This window comes from Scleropages formosus, chromosome 12 (genome assembly GCF_900964775.1).
Source record: "Scleropages formosus chromosome 12, fSclFor1.1, whole genome shotgun sequence".
NCBI classification, from domain to species: domain Eukaryota; kingdom Metazoa; phylum Chordata; class Actinopteri; order Osteoglossiformes; family Osteoglossidae; genus Scleropages; species Scleropages formosus.
In genome coordinates this window covers 24,461,653-24,480,567 of record NC_041817.1, presented here as the reverse complement: position 1 = coordinate 24,480,567, position 18,915 = coordinate 24,461,653, and the positions used below count along the sequence as shown (strand labels likewise).

Here is an 18,915-nt window from a genome sequence, read left to right as displayed (position 1 = left end):
TGTCAAGAGACCTGGTGAGTGTTGTACAATTTCCAGTGGTATATGAAAAACCAAAAATGCAACAAAATCCCAACACCGCATCTGACACACCTCAAATCCAAATGCTCATTTATTAATCATTTACAATTACTTTCTTTTAAAAAAATGCTAAGTGTTCAACCACTAGCATGTAAAATTTATATCCAGTCCTGCCTCACACCAAAGGGTTATGCTGACCATACATTTTTCCTTGGTACAGTGCAAAACCTTTGTAGCCGGCGAAGCTAAAAAAAAAGCACATAAAAACAACAAAAAGCCCCATAGGAGTGCTGAAGCACTGGAATTCCAAGCACTTTAAAATAGTAAAATCAAATCCTGGGTCTTGGTAGACTGTCATATAGACAGGCAAATTAGGGCAAATCTTGTCCATTGCAGATATGAAGCACAGAGGTCTCTGAACACATCAGGGTGTGTTCTCAGTAACAGTGGAGGGTAGGCGGCTCTGCAGTTGGACCACAATGTTCCTCATCAAGGTGCTCAGCTGCTCGTGCATCTGAACGAGCTGGCCTGGTGAGCAGCGGCTCAACTCCTCTGCGGTCAGCCGAACAGCCATCGCTTCCACCTCTGAAGCTGGATCTGTGGCCACTGGTATGTTCACCTGTTCTGCATCTATGGGTGGACAAATTACATGGTTAAATCTGGTGGCCCTTAAACTGCGACACCTCTGTCACGCACACAGATGCCTCACCAATGTTTTTGTTCAGCCAGCCACTAATTGGGTTACAAACAAGGCTTCAAGTATCATTTACATTCCTGCACTACTACTCAGAAGCTGCAGCCATGTTTACTACTCAGTTTTCACTGCATTTAAGGACCCAAAACAATTATTTAAATGAGTAAATTGTGAAACCCTGATAAATCCCCATTAAACAGCTCATTCTACATAATTTCTGATCCTTGGCAAGGACTCACCTATAGCATCGGTAAGTCTCTCGTCTTCCTGACATTCTGGTGGGTCTCTCTCCTCTGGCTCAGACGTCATCTTCTCAGTTTCATCAAAGCCCTTTAGCTCATCACCTCGACCTTTCCGCTAAAACGCATTCAACGATATTAAGGTCCTTCGGCTACTTTGTGCTTCATCATATATTCTAGTTTCATTATTTTGACAATTTAATTTATTTAAATCTGGACACTTTTGAAGGAGAACTTGAAATTTACCTGTTGTTCATGGTATGTTTTAAGCGCTTTCTTCACATTGGACAACTTTGGGGAGCGAATAGGCAGGGACTTAACTTCAGCTGGTGTAAGAGCACTCAGATTTCCAACTGTTTTGATATTTCTGGCTCGTACCAGGTGTCCAAAACCACGGGGCCTGAGAAAGCCAGAACATATGCACTATGGAAAATGCTGACTGGAAAAATGCACAATGTGGATATATAAAATTATACATTTGTGCAAATTTTAGCTGTACAACAAAGGCAGAGTTGCTTGACATGCTAAAAGTCACTAGTTTAATTATCCAGTAAAATGCTTGTGAGGCATGAGTCTCCACTGGACAAGGCGTTACTGATAGTGAATGAATGATGGCTGCATACAGATAAAAATGAGATTGCTATTCATGCAAGCAGTACATTCTGCAACCTACAAAACAGGAGTGAACTAAATGTACATGCTTACCACACTGAGCTCAGCTGAGGCAGAACAGCTTCTACAGGAACACAGCAACCAACCAGAGCAGGGTACACACAGTCCTTAGGAATGGGTTTAGGCTCCTGGCTCATTTCTGAAATCTGAAAGGAGGCAAAACTTCACACTGCAATGGCTGTGGGTCTTCAGTTAACATTTGCTGTTCTCTTTTGAGAAATGTGGTATCCTCTTAAAAGAAGCATAATTTCAAACTACCAAGCATTTCCAATTTTTATATGGACCGCAAGACTTAACTTCTTAAAGGAGAAATGAGAGTTTTTAATAAGCATTCTATGAACACCAATTTACAATATTCATATCAAATGGGAAAACTGCTGATCATGGTGGTACATACCAGACACTTCTTGGGGCTTTTATACCTTGGGCTATGAAGATTACGTGGACTCAAGGTGCCTTTAGTCAAGGTGCCTTTGGTTGGTGTAGTAATGAACTGCAACAGCAAAAAGGCATTTTCGTGGACTAACATTAGGACTGCAGAATTGGAACTGGAGATTCAGCTCTATCAAAACTGAAGACATCTATCACGTACTTAAATGTAGCCAGGGAGACTACAACAGACTCAATTAGTGATAGCCATCTTTCTGAATAATTTACCCTTTGCTGGAAGGAGACATTATTAATGTTTTTGGACTTTGGAGAGCTTCCTGCAGAGGACCTGATGACAGGACTTCGACGGTCAATGTCATCGGCCAGCTCTTGGTGGTGGATTGGATCAGCAAAAGACACTCGGCGAGACTACAAAAAAGTCAATGTGTTAGCAAGAATCCACTTTTACAGACTACTTGAGTTAGGGGCCCACAACAGAAATGACAAAGAACAAGTCTTAATGTGTGAACTGTAAATGTGGTATTGGTCGTTACATTTACAATAACTTTGTTCCCAACCTTTGTGAATTTGGTCAGGATGATCTACAGCTTTAACTGCAAATAACCTTTGTTCCTTACATAAGGAAGTAGTAGAGTTTCTCACCATACCTTGAGTAAAGGGGATGGAGATTCTTCCTCCAAGGGCCTCTTCTGGCCCTTCTTGAGAATGCTGGTAGAGGGAGATGCTGACGGAGACCACACACCACGAGTTTTCCCACTGCTAGGACTCTGGTCTACATCTGGAACATCTGCTTCACCTTCTAAGGCCTTCTGCTTCGGTGGAGAGTCCATGCAGAGGGGTTTTGATGGCTCTGAGAGTTCCGCAGGCATAGTAGGAGAAGCAGCAGCAGCTGGAGCAAAAGCTACAGCTACATCTGCACTGTTTAAATGTGCTTCTTCATCCTGTGCTACCAAGTCCTCCTGCTGGAGAGGAGCATCAGCATCTAGTCCATCTATGATCTGGCACTGATCTTCCTGGTTGTTTTCATGTTTCTCCTCCCCCTCTGGTTGATCATTACAAATGTCCTCAACAGCACCCTCTATCTTTTCACAGGGCATGTCAACAAGCTGAGATGTATTCTGAATTTCCACTTCATCCTTATCTGAAATGTTTGACTTTCCCTCAGTTTCAGCGGTGCCAAGTGCCAAGGCGTTGTTAGAAACAGAAGCCATGACCTGTGGATCAATCTCCACAAAAACAGCATCCTTTGTACATGCCTGGATCTGGGATTCTTTGGACTCAGAACATACTGATTCAGAGGGGTCAGAAAGCAAGTTTCCATCCTGGGAAGATCTGTTCTCGCCCTGGTCTTCATTACTCTGCGAGTCAGACACATCACTCTCCTGAGACAAAGACCCAGAGACTTTGCAGTGACAACCCCTTGAGCGCCTGCGCCCCCTTCCCCTGTTAGAATGAGGACAGATATGCACCTTCTGACTCTTGGTCACAATCTCAGTAAGTGCTGTGGTACACTGTGGAACTACAGGCTGACTTTCTGTAGGAAACTCATCAACTGTTGAGCCACTTCTTATAGTAGCTGGCTTTGAATCTGAAGCTGATATAGAGGTTTCTGGATCTGAAGAATTCCTTTCAACTTCTTCACTGACAGTCTGTGGTGCTTCTAGGCTCCCACTGTCTGAGTTAATACTTTTGGGTTCTTCCTTCTGAGAGGCCTCTGAAATACCTATTTCCACTGATTCTACATGTGTGGACTGCTGACACTGAGTGTTCTTTGGGCTCACTATCACATCTGAGTTCAACAATTTCGGCTTCCTGCCTCTTTTTTTGACTGGCTGAGTGTCCTCACGAGTTTCTGAACCATCAGACTCCGAATGCTCAATGGCAGAGAGTAAGTTCTGGGATGACCTCCTTGTTTTGTACCTGCCCTGAACCTGGGAGGATTCCTGTGAAGCCTCTTTTGCTTCATCTTTCACAGGTTCAGCCACCTTGCTCTTCCTGCCTGGTCTGACCTGGGATGGAACCTCCATATTAGAAGCAAATGAGGCCTTTTGTGAGTTATTGTTCATTTTTGAACCCCCTGGTGGAGTTTTGCTATTCATGTCGTCTCTGTTTTCTGACTCTGCTTCTAAAACCTTGCTCCTTCGGGTCTGTCTACCCTGTGAAAGGCTTTCCATTTGAACAGCAGCTAGGATCTTCTGTGAATCAGTCTGGCAAGACCCCTGTTCAACATTTACCCTTCCCATCTTATTTTTGTCTTCCGTCTCCTCTCTGTCCTCACCCGGGCGCAATGGTCTACTCCGGCGTCGACCCGATCGTCTGACTTCTGTCTGGCTTGAGATCTCAGAACCCTGGGAATCAACAAGCTGCTCTTTCATTTCCTCTGAAGAAGCATTTCCCTTAGTCTCTGTAGAAGGAAGCCTGGCCTTGCCTGTACTGTCAATCTGAGTGCCAGGAATGATATCCGGATCATCTGTGGCCTGGCTATAGGAGTCGTTTCCATTATTTACCTTACATTCAGCCTCCTTTTCAGCTTCCTTTTCAACCTCAACTGCCACAATAACCTCCTGTTGGGAAGACCGTGATTGCTTCTTGGGACGACCACGTTTTGGTCTGTCAACACCCTGTGACGTTTCTTCCATTTCACCCTCAGCAACTGACTCTGTGGCTTCTTGGCCTTTGCTGGGCTTGGAGAGAGGGCCTGTAAATTTTGTCACACTACCCATGCTGGCAGTCTTCCTGTCCTCATATTTTTCTAAAGTAATGAATGACTGACGACGGCTACCAGGCTTTTGGGGTGTCCCAGAAATTACATCTGAGGAAGCAGAAACATTGCAGCCATCAGTGCTGATCTCAGCAGTCTCTGTTGCCAAGATGTCCTGTATGGAATCACTGGCAGATACTTCCACAGCTTGGACTTCCTGTTCTGATGTGTCCATCTTGGAGCTTATATCAGCCTCTGACAACTCCTTGATGTCAGCTTGTGGAGGTTGTTCGACATCCATCTTTTCAGCTTGTATGGATTCTTCAACATCCATTTTTTCTTCAGACACCTTACAATAAAAAATGTTAAATATTCTACCTTTAACAGAAAGGTTTAAAGCATTTTCAAAAGACAAAAGCAGCACAGATTAAGTTAAAATTACAGTAAATATGACCCTTTAAAAAACATTCAAGACTTTTTGATGGCATTATCCAAAAATACATAAGTTAAAATTGCTTTACCTTGACATTCAGGTCTTCCTTTGTTGTTTTTTCTGTTTTTTCATCTGCAAGTAACTTATCCCTAAAAGCAACATTTTCAAAAGTTAACTAAAAAGCAAGCAGAGTTAGTAAATAATAATAAAAAAAAAATTCAGTACATACATTGATTCCTCCTGGCTCTGAGAATACTGAGAAAAGATGGTAGTGTCCAGTGAAGCATCTAAGTTATTGTACATAGCAGGAATATCAACCCTAAAAAAGAAAAAGATGAAAGTTACCACAGCTGGCACCGATGCTGAGAGTTTTGTTTTTAAGGGGTACTCCGTTAAGGACCTGACCTTTTCGTCCTCTTGACCTCTTTCTGATGCTCAGTCAAAACTCGCTCCTTGGTCTCTGGAGGTATGAACACAAAGTCCACTGAAGCTTCTTCCTCCAATACCTCTCGTCGAGGTGGTTTGGGAGAACCAAAATCAAGCTTCACCTGCAGAAAATAACAGAACCTTGGTGCCAGCTGGCAGGCTCTTTCTGAAATTCCTGTCATGAATTTTGCTTCACACTGCATATTCAAATATGTTATTCTGAAAACTGACAGTGGATACATAACACATTTTCATGTGTTCATTATAAGTCCTGCAAGCACTGTTAATGAAGGCAAATGATAAACAAAAATGTCTTGTTCTCACTGAGATAGGCTTTAAGGAAGCTTTCTCTTTCCGGTCCACAGCCTTGGCCAGCAGGGAGCCCCTCTTCCCTGTGGACTTCACAGTGACTCCACTGATCTTTGTCTCAAGCTGAGAGCATTCACCCTAAAATCACAAGTAGCAGAACATGGACTACACTGACAGAAAAAGTAGCCTACTATTGGTAAAAACAGCATTCATCCAAAATGACACAGAAACCCAGCAGTCGGTTACTACACAAACTGCAAATTTAGCAATGTTAATTTGATGGTTGATAGGACTACAATACAAAATTACAAGACTTACAGAATACTGCCCAGAGAAGTCATCAGAAACATCAACAGCGTGAAAGCCTGGCAAAATCATTGGAGTCTGCTGTTTCACCTGATTCAAAATGGCTCTGCAAATTACAGGAAACTAGATGAAGATCTCTGGATGAAAGACTTACAACACCATCAACTCCCAACCCTATCTAAAAACAGCTGATGTGAGCACACTTACTTGAGTTCCTCAGGGTAGGTGAGGACAGGAGCATTGGCAAAGGTAGCATTCCAAAACTGCGTGATGAGGGAACGGACCCCCTTGCTCTTGTGAAGGAGAAGCACACAGAGCAAGGGTGCTAGAAGACCAAGGAGTTCACTGTCATAAGCCAGAACACAGCGTGTTTGCAAGCAGGTCAAGATGTCACCCAGCAGCTTCTCCAACTGTAAAAAGAACTACCATGTGATGCCTGTGACAAATGGCACAATAGTAACATATGTACTGACATATGTTTTTTAATTTGCCAAAAACACACAACAGCCTATGCAGGCAATGTCAGCCATGCATCTTTTTAAAAAAAAAAAAAAAAAAAAATTTACCTACCTTTGGGGCAACACTGGAGTAAAAATATGGCCGTTCATTCTGAGGCCTACAAAGTAGGGGGGTGCAGAAACATTTTAGAAAGTCATGGAAAAAGAGAAATGGACAAAAAATAGCTAAGCTCAGAAACCACTTACCTCCCTGCCTGTTCATACAGGGTAGCAAGAAGAGGAGAGAGTGTAGACAGCATCTCACAAACTGCTGTGGCCAGAGCAAGGCTGCTGAAGAGTACAGATAGAATAGCCAATAAGACAGAGGCTAGTCCACCCATTGATGGCCCTGTACCCTCCATGTGTGCCTCCTGTGCAAGGAAGGACTCCAGTAACTGCACTAGAAGGGTCTGAAAGGCAGCAAGGTTTCCAAGGACTTTGTTCTTCTTCTTCACCCAGTTTGATGGAGTGCGAGGTGCTGAAAAGACACAGTAACATGCAGTCAGGAAAGAAGTACTTCACACATTATGGCAGAGGACATTAAGAATATCCCTGCATCAATTATTTCTCTGATTCAGAGATTTGCCTATGCATAAGACACCCAAAAAGCAGTTTAAGAATCTGTGTGCTAGAATTTACACTACCCACATATTCTGATTCCGTGAAAAGGAACCCCTTACATTTAGGCTTCTGCTGAGACTTCACTGTATATGGTGAGAAGTCGATACACTCAATGATGACCAGGAGAATGCTGGCAACTGCATCCAGTGTTGATACATTCTGGGGGAAAAAAAAAAAAGGTTTCATACATCAGTGACAGAACGTGAGAGAAAGGGAGTGGTTTACATAAGGGCATATACAAACAGATTACTTTTTTTTAATTTAAGCAGACTGCTGCACTTCTGATATGCTTTGTATGGAAAAAGCTGAAAGAAGGCCCTACATGGATCCAATGACACCTTGACTGTGAGATCACTAACCGAAAGGGCCTTTCGGTCCATTACAGTAAGCATCTTGGCACATAACTCCTCACAGCAGATATTCTCTTCAGCAGTGGCCACCAGGGCAGAACAGCGGGCAAAAGCCTTATACAGCCTGGACCAGGTGCTCAGCAAGGATTTCTGTGTAGCCTGTATAGAGACAAGAAACAGAAGTAGAAATGCAGCTCAATCCAAACTAATGTCAAAGGAGAAGAGAAAGGAGAAACAGGCCATTTGTATAATGAAGACAAAAGTGAGTTGGGACTCACACAGGGTAGGGCCTGACCAGTTAGCAGGTGGTTGACAGGGAACATCAAGGCACTGTAAACTGCAGTAAAATTGTGTTCCAGTGCATCGCCTTGGTTCACCTCATTGGTCTGGAATTAAGCGGTAAAGGAGGGGCTCAGGAAAAATGGCACATATTTTTCATGAAAAGAAACTTGCACTTTATATTGTTGACACTGTATGTATAAACTGTGGTAAAATGATTTACGCCAAGGCAAGAACAGTAGAAATGTTCTCGCAACATGTACCTGTATGATTGTGTCCGTCAAGGGGCTGACAACAATGCTCCACATCCTCCACAGGTGCTCCTTGTTTTCCACCAATTCTGCGCTGCGCCCAATGACCCCCAGGACTGACTCACTGAAAGCCAGAGGGGACGTGGGACCAGAAAGGCCGCAGCTTACCAGGGTTTCGAGACACACAAAAAACCTGTAGTGATGGTGGAGGGAAAGAACAAAACGAATGCATTCCATTGCCTAGAACCAGAGGTGATTCACCAAGGGCTGGCATTTAACCAGGGGCCAAAATGCATCAAATGACAAACACACACTTTAGATTTTCCTGAAACCAGTGTCTGATTACCATATTATTTTAAAGAATTAAAAAAAAAAAAAAAAAAAAAAAAAAAAAAAAAACCAACTTTACAGCTATGCACTGCTGTAAGCTACAGGAAGAAAACTGCATTTTATTTGCTATCAGAGAAACAGTTACTCCAGCTGCAGTCTACACTGACGAAATACAGAGGGGGAGGAAATGCAAAGGGTTACAGAAACACCCACCTTTCATCCTGCACAAAAGAGTGCAGCATGCTGCTGTGGAACAACTGCAGGGTAAGGAACAGTGCTGGGGTGCCCTGAAGTCAGGAAAGAGAAATGTTTTGGCATAAACAGCACAAATTTTAACAAGAAAAATGTTCAACAATTGCTTTCTGGTTAAACATGGAACATCAAAAGGCAGGAAATTCATACTTCATTCCAATGACACCTATAGCTCAACAGTAAATGGAAAACACCAGCCACACATACATTTAAAATGTCCATGTTGGCCACCTGGTATGCTGCAGAACCCAAAATCTTCTGTGGAATTCCTTTCACTGTGGTCTCAAGAAGCCCCTGTGGTAAGAATATTTTGCATATGTACACAGAACATGTCATAACACTGACTATGTACTGATTCGAACTTAGGTCAGTGAGTGATGGTATGAATGCCTGATGGACTGCTTAAGTTGTGACCATGCATGGCATATGCACTGTAGTGTGGCACTTCACTGCATTGCTGCTTAGTAGTCCTAGTTACCCAAATTATTAACATACTTTAATGTAATAGCAATATTTATAGTTGGGTTCACAATTTAAACAGATTCTTGTCTCACTTGAGGTCAGGAAATAATGACTCCATGAGGGTACTATGCTGGTTCGTCACTGGACTACAGAAGTGATAGGATTTGAAATGGTCATGTATGAATATATAATAATTTCAATGATGAGTGATTTTGTACTGTATTATTCCAGGCTGAGAATCTACATGCACTGCCTTACCAGGGTACGGAGGGCAGGCAGAGACTCAGAGGATACAATGCTCTGTAAAGCCTGGAGCAGCAGGGTTAGCATTTCGGATCCCTGTCTGTCCTTCTTATTGCCTGCTGGAGGAGCACACACAAACTCAACAGATCGCCCTCAAAAGAATGCTTATGTAAAATGCCAAATCAATTTTATACTTTTGTTTCTGCACAGGAATGACAGTCCATCCCACCCCCACCCCTGGTAAGTCACACTATTTGTGGAAGGTCTCGGTCAGGCATGGGTGACACTCATCCCCATGCCCTTGGCATTCCCCCTCTTGCTCTTGATGGTCTTTGTACCCAACTACAACACTCCTCTGTGCAGTGGGAAAGGAGACCATCTCGGTTCACTTTTTACTCATGAAATGCCTAAATTAACAAACTCACTTATGCCACTGCTAATGTCTTTTGTAACTGAAACCCTACCATCTTACATGCAAGAATTTACCTCTCACTAAAACACAAATGAACAAAGTGCAGATGATAAATTCAAAAGAACAGATAAGTTATTCTCCAAGATACTGAACACTTATGACTTGACAGAAAACTTCAAAACCCTTTTATAACAAAAAAAAAAAAAAAAAAAAAAAAAAAAAAAAAAACCCCATCGCAACAACAACAACTAAGATCTGACCCTGGACACCTGCCTGACTCTATAGCTGTGTTGACGAGTCCAACGAGGTTCTTCCAAATGAGGCTGAGCAAGGAATCTGTGGGAAACGGTTTGGAAAACATGGAACATATCATCACTGTAGTCTCCACTCCATAAATGTACAAGAGCATACAAAGGCCTTTGGTCCTGGAAGGAGGACTTACAGGTATTTTACACATCCAAAGCTGACAGCATTCCTCCCTTTCCCCATAACAGGTCTAAAAGTTAAACACTGCTCCTACTAAATTCTCCCATTGCACAATTTAGTCGTAGACCTCTGGCATGTGAATCAAAATGGTACTGAAGATGTTTATTCATTTAGCTGATGCTTTTCTCCAAATCAACTTCAAATATTAAGCAACTACTTGCAATGATTTACCCATTTATACAGATGGGTAATTTTTTACTGTAACAGTTTAGGGTAATAACCTTGATCAAGTACACATAGCAAGGAGGATATGAACCTGGGTAAAATGAATGCAAAGAAATGGTGCTAACCAGTATATTACCACATGCCCTACATAAATACAATCTTCCAGCAAACATACCTGGGGCATCTTTGCCGATACCGATAACACCGTCTCTAACTGCTGATACAAGAACCCCTGAGAACTTGGTGAAATGAGTGTGGCTGGCCAGTAGTGGATGGGACAGGGGCTCTGTAACAAAAAGTGATTAATGTGGGGGCAGCACAGTAACAACAAAACACCCAGTAAACTTGTAAGCCAAAACTGAAGCATATAATAAGACTCACCGAGACTAAGCTGCAACTTGTGTTTGGCTGCAACAGCAGTGACCTCTGGACCCAGGAAGTAGTGAAGCAACATTTCGAGCCCTAGCAGCTGAATGGATGGAAAGGTTTGGACCCCATGAACACTGCTGTTAAGGTTCATCCTTGGAGTGGCGATGGAACTGTTAAGGGCCGGCCCACCTGGTAGAGTGCAAAGCAAGTGATCAACAAATCTCAAACAACCCAGAGATAACACAGCACATTGTTCCATCTATCAGAGGGCTATTAGAGAGCACAAAAACCTGAGCTCTACCCACCTTCTTTAAGTAATATAAGCGATCATGTTGAAAATACCTGTTTTAGGCGTTGAGGGAACAACACCCACATTAGAGCTAGAGTTTCTTGTGGGAGTTGGAGACAAGATCTTTGACTCAGTGCTTACTGCACTCTGGAGCAGAGGAACCCCAACCTTTCAAAATACCAAAAATAAGAACGTTACAAAATTTTGCAGGAGTAGTAGGAAAAATGCCTGTATACATAAAGACATCTACCTGCAAACACAACACTGAATTATGTAACATTTTAATATCTAATATATGTGAATCATTGTCAGATCTTAGCGTACACGTTCGTGAATTTACCTTACCTGTTCAAAGTTAGCAGCCAAGTTAGGGCCCAGCTTGATCACCAGGTACCACCACACCTCCAGCTTAGTGAGTTGCAATGCCTCTGCCCTCACCTGGACAGAGCTTAATGGCTGCATGAGTAGCTTGAGCCGTTTTGCACTGCACAGGATATCTACAATGGCAAGAAAGCAGGACTTGTACCAAAAATGCATCAAATTTCAAGAAAGATGCTGTTGTACCTCTTATCAAGGTGTCCAGCATCACATTCATTGACATACAGCTAGGTTCTACTTGCCAGAACCATCTCTGACACCACTCTGCCCACCTGGATTAAGAGCAAAGTTGTCAATGAGGCTCTTCCAAGCAATGAAGGCAATCTTCTTGATAACAGGTGAGGAGCTGCGGAAGCCAAGCTCCTCCAGGTGTAGCAAGGAGTTGATGAATGGACCGCCTCTGTGGAGCAACTTAAGGCCATAAAAACAATTTGTTATTCTGCAATTTATCATGTAGGGCAATTTCACATTCACCACTTTTTTTTTTTTTAACCTTTCAAATCATCTCCATAAATTTCTGTTACATCAGATATCACAATTACCTTTGTATTTCCTATCAATTCTACAGACACCTTCTTGCATAATGTGTGCTAGAAGATGCATGGTATTGAAAAAACTAACCCTGGTATAAGAATCAATTGTCTACATCTATAACCCCTTGTTGTTGATGCACTTTTGTTTACCAAGCTGTATATTGCTTTGGAAAAATGTGGCTACTAAATGAACACACACTGTAAAAAAAGCCAACTTACAAAAAGTTCTCCAAATAAACATAGAAAAGTAAACTGAACTAAGATATTTTGATTGGAAGCGTTCATGTATCATACTTAGTTAATTCAACAAATTCGTTCCTTAAATGTTACAAATGTGCAATGTTGTGTTGATCTAATTGAATTATTTTAGTTTTGCCTTGAACCTTCACGTTTCACAGAGTTTGAATCTTGAGCACGTGCGCAGTTTGAGACTTTGACTTTACTTAGTTTACAAGAATTGATGTTGATGTGAAGGAGCGGTTTCTGCAGAACAGGCATGTATCAATCATTTTTTAAACGACTATATGTTATTTGTCACATACTGCATGTTGTTCCTAAGCTGATTTTTCTAATTTAGTAGTGTTACCGATTTCACACACTTTTGGGTGCTTTTGCGCATGACATTATTTAAATTTTTGTGAGAAGCTTGTCAGACAAATGGGAAAAAGGCTTTCATTTTAATTGCTTGGTCATGTGCAACTGGCTTAGAATTGTTATTTAATCTAGAATGTCCAGGAGAGGTGGGCAACCACTGGCCCTTGGACCCCCAGAGGTTCTTTTTTTCTCCCTCGATTTTCAGTTGGGGAATTTTTGTTCCTTTCACCCGCAGCCAGTAGGCATACTTATAGCTCTATAAAAGTACAATATTATGATAGTCAACTGTCTTCTTTTTTTATCTGATGTATTTGTTTTATTGCCTTACAGTATGTCTGTGTTAAAGTGCTGTGTCACTGTATGAGAAAAGCGCGCTATAAAAATAGACTGAATTTAACTGAATATACTGTATTCCGGCCCTGGCAATTCAGATTGTCTTACCGCCATTTCTTTAAATAAGCTAGCCTAAATATCTGTATAAAATAGAGGGAACATGATGAAAAGAGATTTTTACAAAGAAGCAGTGCACTGAAGGGGGAAGAATACTGAACAGGAAGAAATGCAATGCAAATATTGAAAATTTTCAAATTCTGACCCAGAGGTCCACAAGACAGTCACATATGGTTACTTTATATAATTAACACTTTTTGTGGAGTTGTTTAACATGTATGGGTAACATGCAGAGTTCAGTGTAACATGCAAATTATGGGAGTTAAAATGCAAGGCTTGGTACCAGTAAGGTCACTGTTGTGACATTGGACACAAACCGTTTAAGTAAGTTATTTGATCAGTGTTATGGTTTGTCTTTTATTTAGACTAAATATATTAATGAATCCATCTGGCCTATTTATATTCAGCCAACAAAAAATATTTTGTTCTGTGATTCATTAGGCAAAGATAAATAGTTATGTTGTGAGAACTTCTGATTTTAATCTTTTGAGTTGGGTGGACTTCAGTCCCAATTTGTTGAGATAACTCAAAAAAGTGCTTGTAATAGCGGTTGCCTTATTTTAATTTGCCTCAACTTTTTTCTTTTTTTACAGTGCATCTAATACAAACAACATGTGCTAAGCCCTTAACAGAGGCTGGCTGCAGGCCCTACCTTTCCAAGAAGTCTTACAAATAATGGCCAGAGCTTCAGAACATTTGTCTCATTCTTGGAGGAAAACAGTTTCTGGAGCTCTGGAATCAGCTTCTGGAAATGGGGCAGAAGAAAGACATTAGTCTTTCACTGATTCTAACTTGAGCTCAATAACATGAACATCCACTGTGCGTGACAGGAAGGACAGCAGAAGATGTGCTTACTGAGGACATGAGAGGTTCAATGATGGCAGCCACCTCTTGCTGCTTCTCCAAGAGGAGAGGCATGCCCATCTCCAAGGCAGCTGCTGCTCGTAGGCGCACCTTCGAGGCTGAATGAACCACCAGCGGGATGACCAGTTTGGCCCACTGCACTGCTCCCTCCCCCATTTCAGTAGGAGCCTGCTCCAATAACCTATCCATAAAAATGGGCATAAGCATCACTGTCAATACTATTACACTGACCCATGAGTACTCCTCTCAGTACTCAATTTAGAAATTTAATCTAGACACTAAAGTCAGTGTCATTAAAAGAACTTAATTACAATTTCTACGACAAAACTGTTTGCGAACTGTAAAAGAAATGTTTAAAAAATTGCCTGATGACAACATTCAGCGCCTCATGCTCCATGATAACAGACTGGATGTCTTCCCTTGTTTGTACTGCCTCCAATGTTTTGAGGATGTCTGGCACCTGAAGGATAGAACATGAGCAAATGAGGCAAAAACCAGTTTTACGTGATCCTTAAACTCAAAATTTAAAACATTCATTGCAGGGAATCTGAACTGGTAATTATTCACCCCCACTGTGTTTTAGTTCATGTTTGTAACTGGAGTTCTAATGTATAGAAATACATTAATACTAGGCTACTAAACAAAGTGTGTGTTTAAAGGTTCCAGCACTGTACCATACCCAATGTGTTACTTTGACATTTTTCCCTACATCATGAGCAACTCCAGATAGGTCTGAGATGTACGTCACTTTGGAGAAAAGCTTCTGCAAAATGAATAAATATAAGGTAAATGTAGGCCACTCACCTTCCTGGAGACCACTTCTGAAGGGAAGTTCTGTTTGGAAATGACCCACAGGGCACGGGCACATGTATTTTTCTCTGTGGAACCCAGAACCAGGGAGGAAAGAGATACCAGAAGCTCTTCTGCAAGATCATCTGGGGAATAAAAAGACAAGACTGAAAAAAAAGCAACAGTGAAAAATTTACATATGTATGCTAGTTACAAATATAAATGCATATCTAACTTGCTCTATAAAACTGGTCCTGAAAAGGGTGGGGGGGACACCAAGTGTCTTTGGTTCTTAACATACGAGCACCTGGGATCCCGGAGACTACGTTGCTGTGGAAGGCGCAGAAGCCCAAAGCTTGCAGCGCAGCTTGGCTCAGCTCCACATTCTGACTCGAGATGTGCGTCTGACAGTGATGAGAAAGAAGTGCACGTAATTTAACGTCACGCAAGTTGTATCACAACCCACATTACATCTATTTACATTCAATCGTAGGGACTGCCTTGCTATGGGTAGTCAAAAATGTTTCAAACTAGGTCAACAAAATATTTTCAGAAATAAAATCACAAACCGAATGACATCACAAAAAAATGGGTGATGTAAAACTATGCATTTGGGAGGTCAAAAATGTGGTACATTCAAAGTGTATTTTTTTAAAACAGTAAAAGACCTGTTCAGTACTATAAACCAGACATATGACAAATTTATCTTTTTTTATTGTTTTCATGAACAAGACAGAGTCACAGCAACAGGCAGGTAGAGACAGTACACTGAGAAACTACAAATATATCCACATGCATAGAGCAGGGGCTCAAGTTCAAAAGAATACAATATGTTACAGTTATTATCACGGAGCACTTTCCAAAAACTTCCATAAGGGTTCTCAAGCATTCCAGAATTCATTTGATGCAAAGCAAAAGTAAATTTTTCAAGCAGGAGAAATTTAAACACTTCATCTACATATTTACAGGGAACTTCTGAAGTAGACATTAAAATGCAATTCCTTAGTTTGAGTTGTGATTTAAGAAAATAGGTACATACATTTTTTCGGACGGTTGTGTATAACGCAGCCCAGCACACTTGTATACATGTTAATTTTCTACCAGAGAAACTACAGTTAAAGTGCTACACAGGCACAGCAGGTAATGCAGCAAGGACATAAGCTTGTAACCTGAAGTTTACCAGTTCTCTCTTCACTTAAACTGCACAGCCATTAACCGAGGCACTTAGCCTGCACTGCTCCCGTAAAAAATACCCAGGTGTATAAATCAAGATACCGTGTGTCATTTAACAAAAGCATCAGCTATACAACTAGGAGATGTACCTGTAAGACTTGACCCAGACGTGAAAAGTGCTTTACAACTGCAGGTAGAAAATTACGGCCATCCTCTCCACTGAGACGACTGGAACAAAAACAGTTAAAAACTAAGTCAGAGTTCAGTGCAACGCAAAAACCAACACCATGCTCATGATGATCCATCCACCTAAAGTGGCAACCAGCACACCCTCCAAAGAGGCAAACAATGTTTCAGTATCACATTTACAGCCGTTAACAGATTACAAACACAAGCTGTGGATCTGCTGCACGTGATCAATAGGACCACACTGGTAACCTACTTTGTGATGGTCAGGTAGGCATCCGTCTTCTCCGCCTGACCAGCCTCGGGATCCTCCAAACTCTCCAGAAGAGGGACGAGGCTTGAGCTGGCAGGGAGTACAGTCGCCATCATCCTCGCACCCTGAAACACGGGGGAAACGAACACGCCGGCCTGATTAGCAACATGAACCCCCCCGAGAATCACTGGACACCGTACTAAAAAGTGTCCCACAAATCTGGGAAGTTAACTGACAGTTGTTCTCCTTTTAAAAGGTCGACCTTGACATTTCAGTCGCTAACAAGAGCAAATTTACTAGTTGTTTGGGGCAGCTGGTAGCACAGTGGTTATAGGTGCTGCCTTTGGACCCAAAAGTGACAGGTTTGAATTCCACCTCCAGCAATTATTCAGATGAATAAATGGGTAAATAAGTGCAGGAAGCTTAACATTATAAATTGCTTTGGCGAGAAGAGTCAGCTAAATTAATAAATTTAAATGTGTCCTGCTTCATGAGGTAACGCAAAGATGACATACACCTTTTGGGATTATTTCCAAATCCATGAGAAACGACAATGGGGCATTTTGGTGAGAGGGGCACATGATCTGGGGCCTTCAGCTATTCCTGCATGTTCATCCCAGGCTTTGGTGATGTTAGAGCTCGATGTATTTTATGGGGCAGCAAGCGGCATACAACTTAGAGACTGTGTCTTGCACTCTAAAGACCAATTTCAAATCCCTGCTCCTGTCACAAGTCCTTTGTTCAAGGTATCAACCCCAAACTGATACATTAAGAGTTACTGAGCTGTACAAAAGGTTTATGAAGGTTAAGATACAAATCCACACTGCAGTGCTTTGGAGGAAGGGAAAAAAAAAAAAGTACAACCGATACAAGACGGCTGCATCCACAGAGATAAAGACTATCAGTTATTTTTTTAAGAAAGAAAAGTGCAACTTGGTGGAGACAATCAGAATGAGTTTGTGGGACAATTTTAACTGGTCACTCACTCCAATGAATAAAACCTGAGATGTTTTCCTTGCTTCCATCTGATGTTTACAACACACAGATAAGAACTTTAAAGATCAACAAGAGACGCCCGGCTTAAAATATTCAGTGGAGCTGGTTCATCAGAAAAAATACTTCTCAAAACAAGTGCACTTCGTGAAGACAACATATAGATCCGTTTAAAACCACATACAGGTAACAGCAGACAGTTTGTATAAAAAGCTGATGCCCAACTAGTAGAACTACAGATACTAACTCGATCGTGTACATGATGATGATGATCATCATCATCATCATCATCATCATCATCAGCCTCAGGCACCCAATTTCATTATTCTAGTCTTGCATACGATAAGCCACTCGTCTCGCCGAGAACAAAATGTCGCCTCGGAAGAACAAGCAAGGTCAGCAAATCATTTTACTGACGTTGATTAAAGATTTTTAAAGTATTTGTTAAACTACGTCGCCCCCCCCAGTGTTAGCTAAAAGCTCCTAGCCACCGAGCTAACGATCCACTCCTAACTACTAGTTCTCAGCTCAGAAACCCTACCTTAACACGACTAAACTAAGGACGTGCACTCGCTGAGGGCTGGGAAGAAGAAACTCACCGCACACTATAAAATATATGTGTATTTCTTCCTGTCGAAAGACGTTTTTCCTGTGTATATTGTTGCTTTCGAGCCCGCTGCGCCGCTCCAATCCCCGCGAAAACGCTGTGGCGCCAAACGGCGCACGCGGCTAGCTCGTCACCTTTGACCCCACGCACTGGCTCCGCCCCCTCGTGAATTATTCATAAGCAAATACAGCGGTCCCGTGTTGCGCGCGGATTGCAGTAGCCGGACACATTAACGGTGAATAGGAGCTTAAATAACCCGTTTCTGCGTTGAACATGGAACACATTTCAGGATTGTGTAGCTGAAACGAAGCAGGTGCTCAAAATGTTTCGTCTCCTTAGGAATACGAGCGAGCCGCTATCAATGCCAGCTGATAATTTCATCCTGAGAATGTTTTTTTTTTTTTTTTTTTTCCTCCACCTCAACAGTATCGCTCTGCTCGTTTTGTCTCGTGACCGTGAAGTGTTGTACCGATAGTTCTTTGTATTTTATTTATTCATTTGTATGTTCTTTTTTTTGGTAAGAAGAGGAATCATCATGAGCTGCACAAATCAGAACATGATTTCTTGGAAGGCAGATCTCTCTTTATATATATATATATATATATATATATATATATATATATATATATATATATATATATATATATATGTGTGTGTGTGTGTGTGTACATATATATATATGTGTATACATATATACATATATGATATATATATATGTATATGTGTGTGTGTGTATATATATGCAATGCTTATTCCTATAGGGACAGCAAAGGGCTTAGAGCTGCTGCCTTTGGATCCAAGGGTTGTAGGTTCAAATCTCACTTCTGGCTGCAGTACCCATGAACAAGGTACTTACCCTAAATTGCTCCATTAAATTTACCCAGCTGTAAAAACGGGTAAA

The 18,915-nt window shown here is 41.6% G+C and overlaps 1 protein-coding gene across 4 annotated transcripts; it reads right to left on the bottom strand.

The window, feature by feature from the left end:
- Window positions 1–110: 110 nt before the first annotated feature.
- rif1 (replication timing regulatory factor 1) lies at window positions 111–18,104 on the bottom strand. 4 transcript variants are annotated; one of them, XM_018746195.1, is made up of 36 exons: window positions 18,007–18,104; window positions 16,418–16,539; window positions 16,125–16,203; window positions 15,110–15,206; window positions 14,818–14,948; window positions 14,379–14,473; window positions 14,005–14,194; window positions 13,802–13,894; window positions 11,845–11,983; window positions 11,540–11,691; window positions 11,248–11,362; window positions 10,918–11,094; window positions 10,712–10,822; window positions 10,159–10,221; window positions 9,489–9,592; window positions 8,976–9,062; window positions 8,730–8,803; window positions 8,199–8,379; window positions 7,935–8,042; window positions 7,666–7,815; window positions 7,366–7,465; window positions 6,893–7,163; window positions 6,759–6,804; window positions 6,396–6,598; window positions 6,201–6,294; window positions 5,898–6,020; window positions 5,553–5,695; window positions 5,377–5,466; window positions 5,236–5,296; window positions 2,661–5,063; window positions 2,281–2,421; window positions 2,021–2,116; window positions 1,657–1,769; window positions 1,198–1,351; window positions 952–1,069; window positions 111–648 (listed from the first exon to the last, which is right to left on the bottom strand). In XM_018746195.1, the coding sequence occupies exons 2-36, from the start codon at window positions 16,528–16,530 to the stop codon at window positions 443–445; spliced, it is 6,621 nt and encodes a 2,206-aa protein (XP_018601711.1). In that variant the 5' UTR covers window positions 16,531–16,539; window positions 18,007–18,104; the 3' UTR covers window positions 111–442. The 4 variants fall into 4 exon arrangements, with proteins under 4 accessions (XP_018601711.1, XP_018601719.1, XP_018601727.1 ...); XM_018746203.1 differs by having other exon boundaries at window positions 9,489–9,589; XM_018746211.1 differs by lacking the exon at window positions 13,802–13,894.
- Window positions 18,105–18,915: the final 811 nt, after the last annotated feature.